The following is a 21250-nucleotide window of genomic DNA, read 5'->3' as shown; positions in this document are numbered from 1 at the left end:
GACAAACAATCTGCCTTCAAATATGAATCCGCTATTCTCTGATCATTCACCATCGTCAAGTCGGCTGTGGACTTTCCCAGATTCTAATTAAATTCCCACAAAGAATTATGTTTAAACAGTACAATTGTACGTTATGTTCTTACTAAACAATCAATGACAGTGCTGCATATGATACACACACACACACACAACCTCATAGCAGGTAAGCGAAGTATAACCGCTCAATGTTGTGAGAATGTAAGGTAAGAGAATTCCACATCGGTGAAAGAATAAACTTTGTAAGGATTTATAAAATGTTGGGTTACTTCCTATATTACCAATTAGTTTTATAGTGGAACCTCAACTTCTTCATAGTATCAGAGCAGGTTGTCTCATATGTAGTCTAACAGCTACACATGTTCCACCTCATTTGAGGAAGCTTGGGGGTCGCAGGTGTGAGTGAGGCTACTACTACAAAAAACACTTTGCATCACCAAAGCAAAAATTTTTGGTTATTTATTTATTTAAATTAATTTAATATTTTGTGCGACAAAATATTTGGGTGGCGCAAGATTTTGCGTGACAAAAGTTTTTGGTTTTTATTTTTTTATTTAATTAAATTGACCTTTTATTTTATTATTTCTATTATTTAATTTAATTATAGTAATTGTTTGTGCGACGAAATATTTGGTAGCGCAAGATTTTTTGAATTTTTACTTTAATTTAATTGTATGGCTTTGTATTTTTTAATTACTTTAATTTAAATTGACATATTCAAAATAAAATTACATATGAAAAATAGTGATCAAATTAAACATAATATACATTTGATTAAATATGTACATATAAATTAACAAATTACAATAAAAAATCCTAATACAAGTCTATTGTGTTGGTGGGGGTTGGGCGGGGGGGGGGGGGGGGGGAGATATGGTCCGATAGCATCATAATCATCAACTCCTCAACTTTCACCGTCAAAGTCCCAACGATTCCCTACAAAAAAAAAAAAAAAAACAACAACATACCCCAAACCCAAAATTAACTCCAGAAACACATATTAATGAAAAATAAATTAAATTTAGAGAGAAAATACATTTTGGCAAGATTGAGAGCGAGTAAGAGACAGGGAGAGATGAGTAAGTGAGAGATAGGGAGATAGGAGAGAGTGAGAAGAGATAGTGAGAGAATGAGTGAGAGTGAGAGATAGAGAAAGAGGGGGGGGGGAGATTGAGTGTGAGAGAGGGGGTTAGATTTGGGGAGAGGGAAAGAGAGGAGAGGTAAGAGAATTAGAGAGATACATTGAGAAAATTGTGGAGGAGTTCTTTTGGTTTTAAAAACCGTATCACTTTGCGCCACGAATGATATGATTTTGCGCAACGAAAGATTGGTCGCACAAAGTCTTAAAAAATTAAATAAAAAAAAATCCCACGCCCCATTTTTGGCGCCCACCCAAATTTTTAGGGTTTTGCACGATTGGTCGGCAAAGTTTTAAAAAAAATTATAAATTAAATTTCCCGCGTCCAATTTTTGGCACCCGCCCAAATTTAACGATTTTGCGCAATGAAACATTAGTTTGTCATGTAAATTTTATAGAAATAAATTTTATTAGAAAATTTAAAATATAAATTAAACAAAATAAATAAAGAGGGTTTATGCGGTGAAATATTAGTATTCATTGTGCAAAATTTTAAAAAAAATAATAAAAAAGAAATAATTTTATTTTACAATTTAAAATATAAATAAAATAAAATAAATAGGGTTTAGGTGACGAAATGTTGATTCATCATGCAAAGAAAATAATTTAGGTTAACAATATAAAATATAAAATAACATAAATAGGGTTTAGACGACAAAATATTAATATTCGTCGCGCAAAGTTTTAAAAAAATAATAAAAACTATGAAAATAATTTATTTTAAAACTTAAAATATAAAATTAAATAAAAAAGAAAATAAATTGGGTTTAGGTGACGAAATATTTGGATTTTGTCATGCAAAGGTTTTAAATTTTTTTTTTATTTTTTCATTTTTTTTAAACATATTGCGTGACGAAGTCTAAAATTTCATCGCGCAAGGAGTTTTTTTTACTAATGCTAGCCGCTAGGTGAGCTTGAGCAGACTCTGAATGTGAGACAGCGCAAGGTGAAAAATACGAAGAAGGAAAGGAATGAATGAAAAGGCTTCCTTATTAGGGTTACAGGGGTAAAATGACGTCACTCAATCCTTAGGGGTAAAAACGATATTTTATATACTTATTGTTCGATTCGGTTTTCTAGTTTTAGTTCAGTTTTTTTAGTTTTAGTTTGGTCTTCAATTCCTTTTTTTTCCGGCTTTCAGTTCTTCAAACCCACCTTCTGATAAAAGATTGCTTTACCATGCAACATTTCTTTAGCAAAAAATAAGAGAAATGAACTCCACACCTACTGCTAATGCTAGTATGCTAAAAGATTTTTTTTTTTTCTTTTTTCTGAACAAAACTAAAAGATTGTTTTAAAGCCACACAATGCCAATTTAGAACTAGCTAATTAAAGAATGAGCACGGTAATTAAGGTCACTCGCGTGAAGAATGAATTGATCTTGATAGCTTATGCACTTAAGGTTCACAAAATACCATCAGCAATACGCATGGGTAACTACGTATTTTCCTATAAGATTACGAAATGAAATGAGAACCTACTCCTAATACTAGCAGGGGTGGATCTATTAAGCGACCTGGGTGGTCTTGGGACCACCAAGAAGCCTGCATAAGTGGCAGTGAGGACCTTCAATGATCACTCAAGTTTGGCCATGTAGTAAAAGAGAAGAACGGTGATGACTGCACTACAGATTCTGTAGAAGGAGAAGAAGAAGATTATTTTTTTTAATGACTTAGCCAAAACGTAGTCGTTTTAAGCAAGCTATTTAAAAAAAAAAAAAAAAAAAAAAAAAAAAAAAAGAGAGGTTCAAACATTGTTTCCTCTATCCCAGGAGAAATTTTTCATCGTGACAAGAATAAGGAGGTACACCACATGTTTTTATGCAAGTGGTGGGAAATTTTATTTTTAAGTTATTAACTTTTTAACACACATATCACATCATTAGTACAGTAGCACATGATGTACCACCCCGTGTTTCGGTCACATTGAAAAATCTCTCCTACCCCAGACCTCCCAAACTTCACTTAATCCAATCCAATTTCATTCACTTTCCCAATTCCAATTTCCTAATAGGCTACTTGGCTATCCCCACCCAACTGATCCCCAGGCCAGCACTCGTCTTCTCTCGACGACCACCACTTGGTTCACTTCTCTCCACCACCACTTAATCCCCTAATTTCTAAATCTAATTAGGTCTTCTATTTTAGTCTAAATTAATCATATAGGATGTTAAATTAATAATAGATTATAGTTATAATTTATTTGTTATGATTTTTTTATACTGTTGGATCATGTGTTGGTTAGTTCATATGTATTTTTTTTAGCTTCATTAGTTGATATTGTTTTGTGTTTTGATTAACTTGATATTTATATTCATTTTATGCATTCGAGAAGTGACTTTTCTCAATTGCGAAAGATTTGTGATCTTGCTAAAAATGGTGGGAAAAGGGTTGCATCGAGTGTTCCAATATGTGTATTTACTTATTGAATTGGCTTTGGTTATACTAGTTGCAACTATTTCAATGGGAAGAGAGCAGTTTTCACCATGAATATCATTAAGTATTCACTCCACAACAAAATAGGGGATCGCTTAGTTGTTTACATTAATAAATATGATTTGTCTTGTATTGGCAATGAATCATGACATATTTCAAAGTTGTAACTTCGTTATGGAAAAATTTAATCTTCATCTAGTTTTTTTTAGAACTTTTATATTAGAATCACCCAATGTTAAACTTCTGGAATCACTACTGACTACTAATATGCTAAGATATACCATGGGGGTGAAAGTGACCCCAACGTGACAACCTTCATCTAAGTAATCATCTAAACAACTTTATATAGAGTCTATACCTCTAAATCGATTACTTATGCGCATGCGCTCAAAAGTCCAGTCCCTTGAAATGGCATGCTATGCAAAATATAGAAACAAATCAAAATCTTGATTCTGCAACTTTTAAATCCACACGAGACTTGATACGACTGATCAACAGCTAAGTAAAGCCACATGGACCTCCCAACCCCACCAATATAAATTGCTCGTACGGTAGTTGGGTCGAGTCAAGTTTCCTCAACCAAAAGCTTAAATTATCGAGAAAATAACAATAATGTAAATTTTACATCAACGTTCTTTTATCTGATTGTATATGTCGTAATGTTAGAAATAAAAATTTAGATAAAAAAATTATCAAATTTGTATATATCGCAATGGAAGAAATAAACATTTAGATAAAAAAAGAATCGACATGATTGATGATTCAAATTTACAATCTCTTATCAGACTTGTGCGTCCACCAAATTGTTATTTTATCAATATATTGGAGATCATCAATTGGAAATCACAGATCAAGTCAATTCTTATGGGAATATATAATCCCCATAGTTTTGCTTAAACATTTTTGGTACATAATTCTGTTATTTTATTATTCGGTCAGGCTGTCAATCCATGCATGTAATCACTGATCAAGTCGACCCTTATATGTATATATAATACATAAAGAAGTTTGACCACCTACCCTAAAATGTGATAAACCAAAATGTCCCTTTTAACATGTGATACTATATGGACCTCGAAATTATATTGTTTTGATAAAAAAAATTCATCCCTTGAAATGATCGAGAAATGAGTGATATGTTGGGTTTCTTAGCTAATAAAACACTGAACATTGGTGACAGCTTTGACTTGGAGGTGCGTTTGCCGGTTGATTTGGGTAAAATGGTTGTATATGAGTACTAATTATTCACTATGATGATATGATGATATGGTGGTTTGATGATTTGTTTATTTTCTATTGGTAGTTCTTGCATGATATGACATATAGCTATACGTGTGTCGTGGCATTACGGCCAGATACTCAATACTTAGTACTTTTTTTTAAAATTTATTATTGTTAAGGAAATGATGAATAATTTAAAACTATTACAATAATTTAAGAAATGATAGAGTTTTGAATCCGAAAAGTATAGATAGAAACCTAATACTTGATCCATTAGAATATTAAATCACATGATCAATGCTTAATATCAAAATTGCATGGCTATGGATTTAAGTTGTAGTACTGCCTATGGAAACACATATAGATAGGACTTCTAAGTACTCTCTCACGACAAGAACTTCAAGCTTATATATGGGTCCAAGTTTATGCGTAAATCAACAGCTCATTTACGACGTACATTTTTAATTTGTTATGAAAGTACCATGTACCCTATTGGAACAGTAAGGAATATTGTAGGGTATACATCTAGGGCAATCAATCATGGTGATATATAGTAGTTTTGATTTCAACATAACATAACTAAGATAAAATCATGATATGAGGATGACGACCTTTGATCAATATAGAGTAATATATATTGTCACATATAAATGCGATGTAATTCATAATAATAATGCTAGAGAGACGCAGATTTAGATGTAGACAGGTAGGCTATCTAGAGTAGTGTGCTCTCATTCTGCATTTAAGTTCAAATTTCTACTAATAAGTTAGACTATAGATTAATATTGTTCATATAAAGAAATGCTGTAAAGGCACTAGATTGTGTAGCAAATTGAGTCTTCAATGATTTATCGTTATACATGTTATTACGTAACAAATAAAGTTTAAAGTGAGCCAAGAATGTTATAATAAAATCAAACATTATAACATTATTTAAGGCACATAATTTAATGTTCCTAACAATATTCATTCGAAAAATTTGAAGAGGACATTCTAAGAGAGAGCCTAGGGAAAAGGGACTCTTAATTTATAGTTGCACACAAATGACAACTTTAACATGCAATGTTGCAGGGTAAAGTCACATTTATTAGAATATCAAGAAACCGTATAATCATGGACCAAGCACAATAGGGACCGTTGCCATGGATGGGCCAAGATCGATCCATCATGTAATAGTTGGGACCCCATGATGAGGTGTGACTCAAGATTAGTGGTTCTAATACAGGTTCGTGTTCAATGCAACATTGCAACCACTACCTGATCAAATGAATTGGAGAATCACTCATCTAACTCTATGTCAAGTTTTGGACCCCTACCATTTTGAACATGACCTTCTTCATTGGTAACAAATTTGGAGACCTTCATCTATGTAATTTTGAACAATAATGCTAGGACTACACCTAGTATGTAACCTTTTTATGCTCACTATCTTTGATACATTTGAATGATAAAACAATCTTTAATTTGAATGATTGTTTGTAAAAATGATCTTCAAATAAGACATTGAACAGTTTCGGTTATGAAATTTTTGTGATAAAGATACGTTATTTGCCAAGTGGAGGAATGAACTCATGCGTCTTAATTTATTTTACATAAAATTAATGCTAGTTGTCTTCTATCTACCATCCCTTTCTATACCATCCCTTTTTTGGTTCAACCTTTTGCTCGTACTTTTCTGATATGTAATGTTATAGGGGAATCAATACCGTTCATTTTTAAGTCATAATATCAAGATTATTTATGCAAAAACTTAATCAAATTAAAAATTTTGTTTTCTGTTTGATTAACAATATAATAATTGTGACATCCCACATCGTCCAGGGGAGTGATCCATATATGTATATTCTCATCCCTACCTAGCACCAGGCCTTTTGGGAGCTCACTGGCTTCGGGTTCCATGGGAACTCCGAAGTTAAGCGAGTAGAGCGCGAGAGCATTCTCAGGATGGGTGACCCATCGGGAAGTTCTCGTGTGAGTTCCCAGAAACAAAACCGTGAGGGCGTGGTCGGAGCCTAAAGAGGACAATATCGTGCTACGGTGGTGGAGCGGGCCCGGGAAGTGGATCCGCCCTGGGCCGGGATGTGACAATTTGGTATCAGAGCTTAACCCTGGTCGTGGTGTGCCGACGAGGACGTCGGGCCCCTAAAAGGGGTGAATTGTTACAACCCACATCGCCCAGGGGAGTGATCCTTATATGTATATTCCCATCCCTACCTAGCACGAGGCCTTTTGGGAGCTCACTAGCTTCGGGTTCCATGGGAACTCCGAAGTTAAGCGAGTAACGCGCGAGAACATTCCCAGGATGGGTGACCCATCGGGAAGTTCTCGTGTGAGTTCCCAGAAACAAAACCGTAAGGGCGTGGTCGGAGCCCAAAGCTGACAATATCGTGCTACGATGGTGAAACGGGCCCGAAAGTGGTCCCCCCGGGCAAGGATGTGATAATTTTGTGACATCCCACATCGCCCAGAGGAGTGATCCTTATATGTATATTCTCATCCCTACCTAGCACAAGGCCTTTTGGGAGCTCACTGGCTTCGGGTTCCATGGGAACTCCGAAGTTAAGCGAGTAGCGTGCGAGAGCATTCCCAGGATAGGTGACCCATCGGGAAGTTCTCATGTGAATTCCCAAAAACAAAACTGTGAGGATGTGGTCGGAGCCCAAAACGGACAATATCGTGCTACGATGGTGAAGCGGGCCCAAGAAGTAGTCCCCCCCGGGCGAAGATGTGACAATTTTGTGACATCCCACATCGCCCAGGGGAGTGATCCTTATATGTATATTCTCATCCCTACCTAGCACGAGGCCTTTTGGGAGCTCACTGGCTTCAGGTTCCATTGGAACTCCGAAGGTAAGCGAGTAGCGTGCGAGAGCATTCCCAAGATGGGTGACCCATCGGGAAGTTCTCGTGTGAGTTCCCAGAAACAAAACCGTGAGGGTGCGGTCGGAGCCCAAAGCAAACAATATCGTGCTACGAAGGTGAAGTGGGCCAGAGAAGTGGTCCCCTACGGGCGGGGATGTGACAATTTTGTGACATCCCACATCGCCCAGAGGAGTGATCCTTATATGTATATTCTCATCCCTACCTAGCATGAGGCCTTTTGGGAGCGCACTGGCTTCGGGTTCCATGGGAACTCCGAAGTTAAGCGAGTAGCGTGCGAGAGCATTCCCAGGATGGGTGACCCATCGGGAAGTTCTCGTGTGAGTTCCCAGAAACAAAACCGTGAGGACGTGGTGAGGGCCCAAAGCAAACAATATCGTGCTACGGTGGTGGAATGGGCTGGGGAAATGATTCGTCCCGGGCTGGGATGTGACAATTTGCCGACCAGGGTTAGGCTCTGATACCAAATTGTCATATCCCGGCCGGGGCAGATCACTTCCCGAGCCCGCTCCACCACCGTAGCACAATATTGTCCGCTTTAGGCCCCAACCACGCTCTCACGATTTTGTTTTTGGGAACTCACACGAGAACTTCCTGATGGGTCACCCATCCTGGGAATGCTCTCGCGCGCTACTTACTTAACTTTGGAGTTCCCATGGAACCCGAAGCCAATGAGCTCCCAAAAGGCCTCGTGCTAGGTAGGGATGAGAATATACATATAAGGATCACTCCCCAAAGCGATGTGGGATGTCACAATAATTCAGTATTGAATCAAAATGCTGAGTTAATTTATTTATCTTAAAATAATTATATGACTGAAAAAAAAAATCGTTTTGTTGATTGTATATGTGAACGATATTCAAAAAATGTCCTAGAAGTTATCATAGACGACCCACTTGTATGATGAAATCACAAAGTACAAAAGGAAGGTACAAAATGGAAGGAACCTTGCACTCACCATTATTTAACTAAAATTGTTTTGAACTAATGATTCATACCCAATTGATTAACTAAACCGAGAGGAGGCTCTAGATCCCATATTCAGGATAACAACTTATATGCTACAAGTATATCATCAAATATTTTTCGTCCATAATATATTATGTATAAATTTCTCTCAACATGACATATATTATTATTAGCACGAAATGCCAATAATTATGTAACTTGTGTTATAAAAGTCATTCTCCTTATGTTATAAATGTTATAGTGGTAGACTGGTAGTGTTGGAACTTGTGAGGGACAATTGTCCCACATCGTTCATTCACCCTTTCTAATTCCCCTTTGTAAGTGAGTTCACTCATTATTTGTTTGAAAGGAATTGGGCCAAAGCCATAGACTTTGGGCCTTGGACTTAAAAGGTTTGGGTGTATATGTTAAATGTCAAAGATGGGTCTTTGATGGACGAAAAACAGAAGTATGATTTTTTTTTTTTTTTTTATCGTTTTGATTTTAGGAGTCAATTTTTTTTTCCAAAAGGATAAGACTATTTACAAAATAGTTGCATTTTTTCGAAAGGATAAGAATGAACAGCCATAAGTGTTCAAAAAAATGCCATTATATATATGGCTATAAGATCAGAAGCGAAGTAGAAAAAATCCATCGCTCTCTCTTTAATCCTTCACAGAGAAACCATAGTAAATTCGCCAAGAATCCAAGTTCAAGTGCAAGAACTTAGGTTAGATAGTTGTATCTTACAAGATAGACATCCGTTGAACTACTGCATTGGTGTAAGGGTGAATTTATGTCTTAGGAGATTGCTACTGCAAGCCTCTATCTTCCACAAACAAGTCAGTGATTATTGTTGTGATTTTATATGCAATTTTATTAATTGTTCATATTTTGGTATATTGTGTATATAGTGAAATTGTAATTCGAAATAAATTGTGCAATTATCATATATTTTATAATTGATATTTTATTGATTTTAACAGGTAGTACATATCTTTGTAAGCTATATTCTAAAATCACACTAACGTGCCATTAGGATCATAGATTCAATAAACCAATAATTCAACAAACGGATTACAATTAACTTATCTGTAAAGAGAAAGACATGGCTCTTGCTGCTAACAATGAATTGGCTATGCATAAAAATGTCTTTTACCATCTCCAAATAGGTTTAGTACGTAATAGACGTTTATTGTGAGAGCAGGGACAATCCTTATATAGTTGCCAGGATATCTCTCAATCAAGCCTATTGTTAAATGAGAGATACTCATAATCACATTATATATTTTATACCCACCATAATAAGTCTCACCAAATATGTAGGACTTATGTAATTAGTCAATCAACTCTCTATTATTCTAATCATGTTGATGCACAAAATCAGTGAAGACTTTGGAACAACGTAAAGTGTCAAGTTTGTGACCTTCGGTCGGTTGCTTCGGTCACTAGTGAGGATAAATATGTAAAGAGATAGAGATAGGGAAGCAAACACAAGATGTATGTGGTTCACCCTAAGTTTGGCTACGTCCACGAAGTAGAGGAGTTCTCATTAATAGTGAAAGGTTTATACAAATACGTACATAGGTTCAAGCATAATCATCATTAGTGAGTTCTAATGACTAGATTAAGTACAATAATGACATTTGCGATTCATTGTAGGAGAATGGTCTTCTTTTATAGTTGAGGAGAGTCTCCAGCTTTTGTTCGCAATCGATGTGGGACTCTATGAGCTTTATTCTGACATTGGCATGTGTCGTGTTGTGATTGGCCTCCTGGTTGAAGGGAAACTCTTGTGCTTCGGCAGGAGTGCCTCAATATGAACTCCTCAGTGGATTTTTAAAGGTATGACGTTGACTGATACTTAGTAGTTTTGGGATTGATCAAATATAGTACAAACAAATCAAATTAGAGCTTCAAGATCACTCGAATCAAGTGATGTAATTGACAAAGTTATTGATACTCACCATAATTTTTACAATCTTCTCACTCCACAGTAAAGTCACTGAAATTGTGATTTTTGTCTTGTATTTTTTATTTTTTTGTGTATATATATATATTGCTTACTTGTCTTACAATGTGATGCAAGATGATAATTAAATATTTGTACATGGATGCAACAGCATGAAGTCATGGACCACACGACGACGACGCTGTAAACCCTTACTGATTGCCACCTCACACAAACCCCTCTTGATTATACCACACGTACTAATTCATCAAAACCATCCTTATCTCCTCTTCTTTTTCCTCTGTTTTTTTCTCTCCTTTAGCTGACTAATTTTTCTCTCTACCAAACACTAATTAAAATGACAATTTGATCAACAAAAGAAATCACAAGAATGTCGCTTTATGTACACACATTCAGAAATTTGTTTCGAAGACATAACATATTACGTTGTTAGATTGTTGAGATTAGTAGTGCATCCTGATGCTAGAGTTTACTCACATTTTTTGACATCTGATTAGAGAACGTAATCTTATATCTATAACTACATGGATTACCAGGTAAAGAGGTCGAAAAGGAGGAAGAAGATAATGCAAGCTCTCCAACAATCCCCAGCTAAATACTAATTAAAAATTCAATTTGATCAAGAAAATAAATGCAAGACTTTGACTTTTTATACAAATACATTCAGAGATATTTTTCCAAATATGATATGTTATGTTGCTAGACTATTGAAATTAGTAGCGCATACTAGTTTTAGAGTTTCGTAACTGTAATCTATCAACCAACTACACAAGTGGTATTAATTGCCCATGTGGTTACGGATTTTCTGTTAAATTATACCATTCCTCCTCCCCTTAAGATAGTTTAGACAAGGGAGGAGCCAAGTACAAGGCTTCCCTAGGCTACAGCATAGCGAGAGTTTGGTTCTTCAAGCTTAAAAATATTAATTTTTAGGTTAGTTTCTGATTTTTAATAGTCATATTTCACATAAGAAATGAAATTTTTTTATTAGTAAGCCTATTTTCAAGAATAATAAGAGCTAATAGATGTTAAATAAACTCATCACTTTAACCAATATAATATTTAATAGTAATAAATTAAAATTTCCATATCACAAATGGTTCCTTATTTTATTCACTTGAAAGCTTTGAAGGCTAGAAACCTAGAAAACATAACATAAAATTCTTGCTTCAAATTACTACATTCAAGTTTTTACTATTATATAACTTTATAACTTTATGTAGGCAATATAGGATTAAAAACTTAATTTCGTAATAATAATTTTAGCTTAGCCCACCCATCGAATAAAATCTGGCTACGCCATTGAATTTAGAGTAAGAATATCGCTTGTATTAAAAAAAAAAAAAAAAAAAACAAAACAAAACCCTAATCTAAGAGGATTAACTTGGTAAGGAGGTCGACAAAGAGGAAGTTAAAGAGGGATAAATGAACAGGGAAACATGGGTGAAAAACTAGGAATAAATGGCTTGCGTGGTGCTGCTAGAGGAAGGCGCCCACAGCGTACCATTGCCCTAAAGGAGTCTCTCTCTCTCTCCCCCCTTATTTCTTGTTTGTCACTTTCTTTCTCTGTCTCTCTCTCTCTTTCATTCTCTATAAGTGTTGGATGACTCGTTGGGAAAAGATATCAAATACAAAAAAAGAGAAAAATAATTAAAACCTCTCCTCCATAACTTTGCATGCTCCGATTTCCATTTCCATTCCCCTGCTAAAGAAAAGCAGTGCTACTCTCTTTCACCACAAAATACAGAGTGTTTTCATTGAGGCATTCCACAAACGCGTACAAGGCACCGTTAGCAATGAGCGCTGATCAACCCCAAAGTTCAGAAACTGAGAGCACCTCCAACTCATCCACTTCCGCATCGCCTCCTTCCTCGCCTTCCTCACTCCAAAACCAAAACCCACAAAAACCCAGCTCGCCAATTCACCAAGAAACCGACTTACCCAGCAAAAACAATGCCAAACGGGTCAGAGACTCCAGCAAGCACCCGGTTTATCGTGGGGTCCGAATGAGGAACTGGGGCAAATGGGTATCCGAAATCCGCGAGCCCCGCAAGAAATCGCGCATTTGGCTCGGCACCTTCCCGACTCCTGAAATGGCCGCCCGGGCCCACGACGTCGCCGCCTTGAGCATCAAGGGCAACTCGGCGATTCTCAACTTCCCGGAGCTCTCCAACTCGCTGCCTCGCCCGGTTTCTCTCGCCCCCCGCGACGTCCAGGCCGCAGCCACCAAAGCCGCCCAAATGCATCAGTTCGACTCCATCCGGTCAATGTCGCCGTCCATACTCTCCTCTTCCTCCTCCTCGTCGCTGTCCTCGCTCGTCTCGGCTATAGACAACCTGTCGACCGAGTCGGAGGAGCTGAGCGAGATCGTCGAGTTGCCGAGTCTGAGTTACGAGTCGACCGAGTTGAGAAGCGAGTTCGTGTTTGTGGAGTCGGAGGACCAATGGGTTTATCCGCCGCCGTGGCTGCAGCGCGTTGAGGAGTTCGAATGCGGTGAGTTGGGGGCGGCGAGTTCAGTTGGGCTTGAGGGTTTGTTATGGGACTATAATAATTAGCAGTTTCTAACTGCTAATTAGATGTTAATTAATTAATAGTTTTGTGTAAATCATCTTAATCTCTCTCTCTTTTTTCTTGTTTTGCTTTTCAGTTTTTTTGGCTCTTTTGGCTTTTAAATGTGAAGGGCTTAAATTCTGATAATCTCTCTTCTACTTTTTACTTTGTCCTCTGTTTTGTGTCATTGTACAGTTTAGTACTCTCCTCTGTTTTTAGGATGGAAAGCAAGTGCCATGAGACATTTTCTTTCCCTTTGGTTGGCGACTTTGATGCAAATGGAATAAAGCCTCTGTCTTTCTCTTCCTTTTTCTGATCAAATTTTAACATCAAACTAATTGCACCCAAAAGTACTTTCATTCCGTACTCATTTCTTGGAATTCTTGTCCTAATTTGCAAATTCATCGAGTTTCAGGTCTATTAATAGTGAAATGCCACTAGTTCCTTACACATTTTGATCCATTATTGACAGAATTTGTCCTGTAATTGCGAAAATATATCTCGTCTCTTTCCTTAACACTCGTCACGAGACCCTATGACTGTAGTGTCATAGGACCAGGATGATCCATCCATTTCCTTTCAATTGCACTCGCCACGAGACCCTGTGACTTGAGTGACATAGGAAGTGCTGGATTATTCAGTATGTTTCTACAACATTCATCACGAGACCCTGTAATCCAAGCGTTGGATTAAGACATGATGTATCTTCGACTAAATACAAAATTAATACAACATGATATATCTTCGACTAAATACAAAATCTCCTGTTTATTGGAGTGTCGTATGAAAAACAGAATATACCTCCAGCTGTATGCAAGAATCCTTTAGTTGGGTCCTTAAATTAAACACCACCGTGCAAGAATAAGTCCAGAAGAGAGAAAATGGGACTGGTGATGTAACTCTAACTACCCGCTAAATAAAGGTCCTCCTCTTCATTTATTCATCCAAATGAATAATACAATAATACGAACAACAACAGGGACACTACAAGAAAAGGAAGAGTCCTCTCTTTAACTTTTTTTTTTTTTTTTTTTTTTTTTTAGAGACTCCAGTTCCTGAAAGAGAGATTTTTTGGCTGATGCATGCTACATGGTGAAACATGATGAGCTGTGAATGGGACAGTGACAGTGACAGTTAATTATTTTTTTACCATAAATGGAGTAAAAGCAAATTGGTCTGCTTTCAGCTTATTTCGCTGCTTTCTCCTTTTAAACTTATCTGCATCCGTTCCCTTTGCAATTCATGACGGTTTAGCTCTATCGGTCCACTGATTTTTCGACCTCTCTTCTGTTTTTGTGGTGCGGAAAATGACAGCTTTGCCAGAAAAGCCAGAGTCCATGATATTTGCCCTCTTTCTCCTTTGCTGCGGAAGAAAAAACCATTTTTTGATTATGAATCTGCAAAATTCTACTAATCTCCGTTGTGATATGCACTGGAAGTCTGGAAGAGTGAATCGTTGGATATGCAGTTAACGACTAAGGATCTCAGTGTTTACTAACTGACAGCCAACGTCCCAGATGTTTCAAACATTATCACCTATTATGAAGTGTGAGATTTTATCATAAAAATTTTGGATCTCGGGGATATTGAAGATACAATCTCCTGTATATAAGTTATATATTATTTTGTTATACTAGGACTATAGTCTCCCGCAGATAAAACCACTGCCCTCTTTTTGATTTCCATCAGCAAATAATTGTGTTGCTGAAAGTTAGCTCAACTATTTGGCCACAAAACAATAACCGAGCTAGATATTTAATGAACCAATTAGTGATAAATTGCATGGTTGGATGGCATTATTACCTCCTCTATTTCTAAAGTTCCACGCTTTCGATTTTCAGCCATTTTGGTCCCACTCCATGGTTTGTGACATGGGAAGACAAATGACACACGTACGCTTACCATAGGGACTCTCCCGGGCCAGAGGGTAACGAAGGGAGTCCATGCTAGTGAACCAAAAGCCATATTTTTCAATTAATCCAGACATTGACCACTTTCAATCCCATGCATTGCAGGATCTTGTTTCTGAGATGGCATATCCCTTCGTGTGTGGTAATCATTCTTGTTAATTACATCAAAGGATAATGTAGGGTTAGAAACGCATGCATTATGATATAATTAAGTAAACGATATAATTGATTGTTAAACAAGTTAGCAATTTGATTTAGTTTTATATTTGTATTTTCTGTATTAGGGTGTTGCATTAAGACAAGGATTAAGATTACTTTTCTATGTGTTATCAGGGTTTATGATTGCTTTCTTGTTTGTTTCAAGATTACTTATTTATAAATACATCTCTTGTAATTCTTTTCGAATAAAATCTTAGCAAGACGTAGTCATTTCACTACATTTGCAAATATTATTATTTTCTTCTTTTTTTTCATCATTTGAAACCCTACATGGTGTCACATGTAAGATTTCTGGCCCTGCAGCACTGCAGGGTTTCTAATTAAGTAAAACGGTACCACAATAATGCAATAGAAAATGAAATTACAGGATCTTCAACGCATATCACAACACCATCAGGGTAGTGGATAAATACCAAAAAAAAAAAAAAAAAAAAAAAAAAAATGAAGTTAGATATATAGATTAGGAAAATGTTAATCACATACTTATTATCACAACACCATCAGGGTAGTGGATAAACACAAAAAAAAAAAAGAAAAAAAAAGAAAAAAAAAAAAAGGAAGTTAGATATATAGATTAGGAAAATGTTAATCACATACTTATTTTTACTACTCACACTTTTTAATTAAATTTTTTATCATTTATCTTTTTCAATTCATTCGATACAGATAAAAATTGAAACGAATTTGTGAAATGTAAAAATAAGTATTTGGATAACAATATCCTATAAATTGTTAGGTCAAGGACTGAAGGGTGTAAACTGCAATAAGTACCTAACAACATTTCTTAATTATTAATTTTCTTTTTTTCAATGATTACTTCATGCTTTGGCATGTTCGATTTCTGATCCAATATATGATTAAAGCGGAATAGGAACTTTTTGTGAACATGATCGTTAATCGTACATTATGCAGTTAAAAATTATTTAAAAATTTAAAATTTAAAATTAAATATATATAGTATGAAACGAAAACTAATCACACGATGTATGATAAACAATCACAATAACTAGATTCTTAGAATTCTCAAGAAAAAAATTCAGCGAGGATTCTTTTCCGATTAAAGCTGTCTATATCAAATCAAGTAGTGGGAGAGGATGAGACAAGTTAATAAAATTAAAGAATAAAACTATTTACAATCAGAATTATGCAAAAGCATTACGGTGACGTTATAACCGCTATTGCTGGTTTCATTTTTCTTCGTGTCCGCAATAATCTGCATGGCTAGCAGACGTTCAAACACCATCGTTAATTAGGGTTTAGTCAGCTGAGTTAAATTGTGATGTATTCTAACCAGTCCACCGCTTTTGACAAAAAAAAAGTAAAAAAAATAAAAAACCAGTCCACTTCTTAATTAATAATTGGAAATCGGATTTTATAGTTAAAACTTAATTATTCTATGTCATGTCGGATATGACGGTTGGAACTCCACTCGATAAAGAGATGAGACCTTCACAAGGATACAGATATATCAAACATGCATATTATGGCTAGTGGATTATTATATTACTCTAATTAGAATGGATATTGATTGTTATTATGATTTAACAGCATTCAAGTGCTGAATTAATCAATTCATTATCTATACTAAGGGAATGAGGTACGCTTAATGTGACATCCCACATCGTCCAGGGGAGTGATCTTTATATGTATATTCTCATCCCTACCTAGCACGAGGCTTTTTAGGAGCTCACTGACTTCGGGTTCTGTAGGAACTCCAAAGTTAAGTGAAAAGAGGGCTAGAGCAATCCCATGATGGGTGACCCACTGGGAAGTTGCTCATGAGTTCCCAAAAACAAAACCGTGAGGAATGGTAAGCCCAAAGTGGATAATATCGTGCTACGGTGGTGGAGCGGGCCCGGGAAGTGATCCGGGCCGGGATGTGACAATTTGGCATCAGAGCCTAACCCTGGCACTGGTGTGCAGACGAGGGCGTCGGGCCCCTAAGGGGGGTGGATTATGACATCCCACATCGCCTAGGGGAATGATCCTTATATGTATATTCTCATCCCTACCTAGCATGAGGCATTTTGGGAGCTCACTGGCTTCAGATTCCGTAGGAACTCCGAAGTTAAGCGATAAGGGGGCTAGAGCAATCCCATGATGGGTGACCCACTGGGAAGTTGCTTGTGAGTTCCCAAAAACAAAACTGTGAGGGAATGGTAAGCCCAAAGTGGACAATATCGTGCTACAATGGTGAAGCGGGGCCGGGAAGTGATCCGCCCCGGGCCGAGATATAACAATATGGTATCAGAGCCTAACCCTAGCCGTGGTGTGCCGACGAGGACGTCGGGCCCTTAAGGGGGTGGATTGTGACATCTCACATCGCTTAAGGGAGTGATCCTTATATGTCTATTCTCATTCCTACCTAGCACGAGGCCTTTTGGGAGCTCACTGGCTTCGGGTTCCGTAGGAACTCCAAAGTTAAGCGAGAAGGGGGCTAGAGCAATCCCATGATGGGTGACCCACTGGGAAGTTGCTCGTGAGTTCCCAAAAACAAAACCGTGAGGGAATGGTAAGCCCAAAGCAGACAATATCGTGCTACGGTGGTGGAGCGGGCCTGAGAAGTGATCTGCCCCGGGCCGGGATGTGACAATTAGCTTCATGCCAGGTAGGGATGAGAATATACATATAAGGATCACTCCCCTGGGCGATGTGGGATGTCACAATTAAGCGAGAAGGGGCGTGGTCGGGGCCCAAAGCAGACAATATCGTGCTACGGTGGTAGAGCGGGGCCGGGAAGTGGTCCCGCCCGAGCCGGGATGTGACAATTGGTATCAGAGCCTAACCCTGGCCGTGGTGTGCCGACGAGGACGTCGGGCCCCTAAGGGGGTGGATTGTAAGATCCCACATCGCCCAGGGGAGTGATCCTTAAATGTATATTCCCATCCCTACCTAGCACGAGGCCTTTTGGGAGCTCACTAGCTTTGGGTTCCGTAGGAACTCTGAAGTTAAGCGAGTAGCGTGCGAGAGCATTCCCAGGATGGGTGACCCATCGGGAAGTTCTCGTGTGAGTTCCCAGAAACAAAACCGTGAGGGTGTGGTCGGGGCCCAAAGCAGACAATATCGTGCTATGGTGGTGGAGCGGGCCCGAGAAGTGGTCCCGCTCGGACCGGGATGTGACACTTAACCTCATAATAAAATTAGCAATAATGTGGTTGAAATTCTCTTTTGGTGAAAATCGAACCTAAGACCTCTCATTTACAAGTGAAGAGGAATACTACTAGACCGTAATACTGAGTAGCATAATGTGCCTATTTATATATATGACTATAAAGGCAATATGATGGCTCTATAAGGGTGTATAATCAGTTTAGCATTTAAAATTTAGTTTTTGATTATTTAAGTTAATTGCCTAATTAAAATAGGCTATTAGATTTTTTTTATTTTTTTATAAACATGCGATATTTGTATTAGTCTTCTTTTTTCTTTTGAGTAAACTATTGTATGTCTTATTTAAGAAGATATATAATACTATAATAGCAGTCATTGGTACTAATTTTACAAGATTGACTAATTGCTTGGTTCATTACTATAATTACAATTTGAACACAAAGCCTTATGATTTGTCATGTGCAATCTCGGAAAAACCATTATAACTTTTTAATGGCAATTTCAAAAAAGCGAACCTCTATTTAAAACAATGGATTTGTAAAAATATATATAGTCGTATGTACTGATTTTCACAAAATTTTATATATATCTGTGAGATCGAGTATGGAATTTTGTTTACTCATATTAAATTGAATATCTGTTTCCCCCGTTTTCCTTCTAGGATTAGAATGTGCCTATTCAATATTAAACTGACTGGCAAAACGTGAAGAAGCTGATGATCACTTGAACCACAACGCAAGCGTAAGCGCTTTTCAAAAGAATAATAGTACACCTTCGATAGTAACTATTTATTTATTTCTTTAAAATCTCAACAATAGGAGGGTGAATTTTATTTATTAAAAAAAAGTTATAAGAGAGGAGCATGAACTGGACCAGTCTTAAATAAGCAAGAAACCAAAAAAGAAGAGAAGGCTGCTAAAATGAATCCAAAAAAAATGCGATGTCTGTGCTTTTGACCAACAAAAATGAAGAGTTTCCCTCCTTTTCATTCAAAACTTAAAAGTTCTTACAAGTATTGCATATATGAATTTTCCAATGGCCTGACTTGTATCGATCCGACATTAGTTATCAAAAATCCCTTAAATCCCTCCATGCAAATTGCTAGGCTCCGGCAGATACGAGTTTTGTACACATTACATATATGCTTCTCAATTATATTCCACGTTTCTTGCAATATCTAGGCCATCATTTCCAATAATAATGTTTGTTCATTTCGACTCGACAAGCCATATATATAGAGATCAGAGAAAGAATCTTCCGCCTTTTTTACAAATAAATATATCCAAATGCACTCTTATGTGACATGAAATGATGAAATCTCCAATATTTTCAGGACCCCCTCAAAACCGTCCTCTGTTTATTGAACGCCTTTTGCAGTTTGCACACCTGTATTATGAAGATTTTCTGTACGAGAACTCAACATCAACCTCCGTGACCCCATTTCCTAGCTATGTATATCTAGCCTTTTAAATTTTGGTCCCCTAACTTCAAAGCCAAGTTGCAGAAGTAAAAGACCCACCCACATTTTGATGGTTTTAACATATTTTTGTCATTTTATACAAGATTTTCTCTATTTTGTATTTCTTCTTCTTATTTATTATTTAAGTGGTAGGTCTTATTTACTTTATTCTTTTTATTTTTCCTCTTTTCTATGGTTTGAAGCCATTGTAATATTGTATGATTAAGTACACAATCGGTGTGTATCTAATTTTCGGGGGTTCTGATATCCCATGAAGAAGTTGAGATTCCATTATAAAATTAATTGGTAATATGAAGATTATTACAACTTCTTATAAACACTTGCAATATCCTTTTACTGACGTTGAACTCTTCTACTTTCATATTCCTAAAGGAGGGCACATGCTCTTTGGGACTTGACCACCAACAACCCCAAAAAAGAATTATCTAATAATATTTTTATGGTTTCTTACTTGTCTTGACCTGTAGGGTTATTTTCTTACGCCTATCTTTGTCGGTCAGGAAATGAAGAGAAAATGCATAATTGTTAAGTATATTCTTTTTTGCATCGTTATTTCTCTCTCAATTATTGTTTTTCATGTGTATTTTTTAGTGCTTCATCTTTTTTTTCCTATTTTTTCCTAAAAAAAAATAAATATAAAAAATTAGCACACTCTGTATAATATAGATGATTTTTCACATATATAATATCATTAAATTCGCTTCTAGTGTGTCATTTTTATAATTCTAAACAACATTGTTGTTCCCCAAACAAGAAACTTATTCCAACCACCAAGGGTAGCCTAATGGTTAGGGATGAATTTCAAACTTATATTCTACATTGCACATTTTAGGTTAAACTCTTGGCGTAGTGAATCACACGATGTTGCTAGAGAGAGACTGAAATGTCTTTGTGAGTCTTCAAGTGGACTGCCTTGATGAAACTACCAGCTGGTCCCCTTTTTAATAAAAAGAAACAAGAAACTTAATCTGTAGCCAAACATACGAATGTATTAGCTTATGAAAGAAAAAGATAAGGTACGTTTTTAGTTTTAATGGTGAGTCCTTGGCCTTTTATAGTAGTTCATGTGAATTTGAATAAGAATCAGACACTCTTAGTTAACTTGTAAATTCATATATACCATTTTTGTTGTAAATAATGTGCATTTTGTGGTTGCTCACTTATAGGTCAATATGTAATATCTTAATAGTTTAACACCTTTATATGAAAAACCTTCACTACAAAAAATTTAAAACAAAAAAAAAAAAAAAAAAAAAAACCTTTTGAGACGAAAGGATTTCGTTGGGTCAACTAAGGTTTCGTCGTCCATGGTCATGGTTTAGCCCGACGAAGTTTCGTCGGGCAAAGGTT

At 36.6% G+C, this 21250-nt stretch overlaps 1 protein-coding gene across 1 annotated transcript; it reads left to right on the top strand.

The window, feature by feature from the left end:
- Window positions 1-12150: 12150 nt before the first annotated feature.
- On the top strand, window positions 12151-13518 carry LOC137718539 (ethylene-responsive transcription factor TINY-like). The gene has a single exon (XM_068458090.1). The coding sequence runs from the start codon at window positions 12427-12429 to the stop codon at window positions 13183-13185; it is 759 nt and encodes a 252-aa protein (XP_068314191.1). The 5' UTR covers window positions 12151-12426; the 3' UTR covers window positions 13186-13518.
- Window positions 13519-21250: the final 7732 nt, after the last annotated feature.

This window comes from Pyrus communis, chromosome 15 (genome assembly GCF_963583255.1).
Source record: "Pyrus communis chromosome 15, drPyrComm1.1, whole genome shotgun sequence".
In the NCBI taxonomy this organism is placed as follows: Eukaryota; Viridiplantae; Streptophyta; class Magnoliopsida; order Rosales; family Rosaceae; genus Pyrus; species Pyrus communis.
This window is presented reverse-complemented; position numbering and strand designations above follow the sequence as displayed.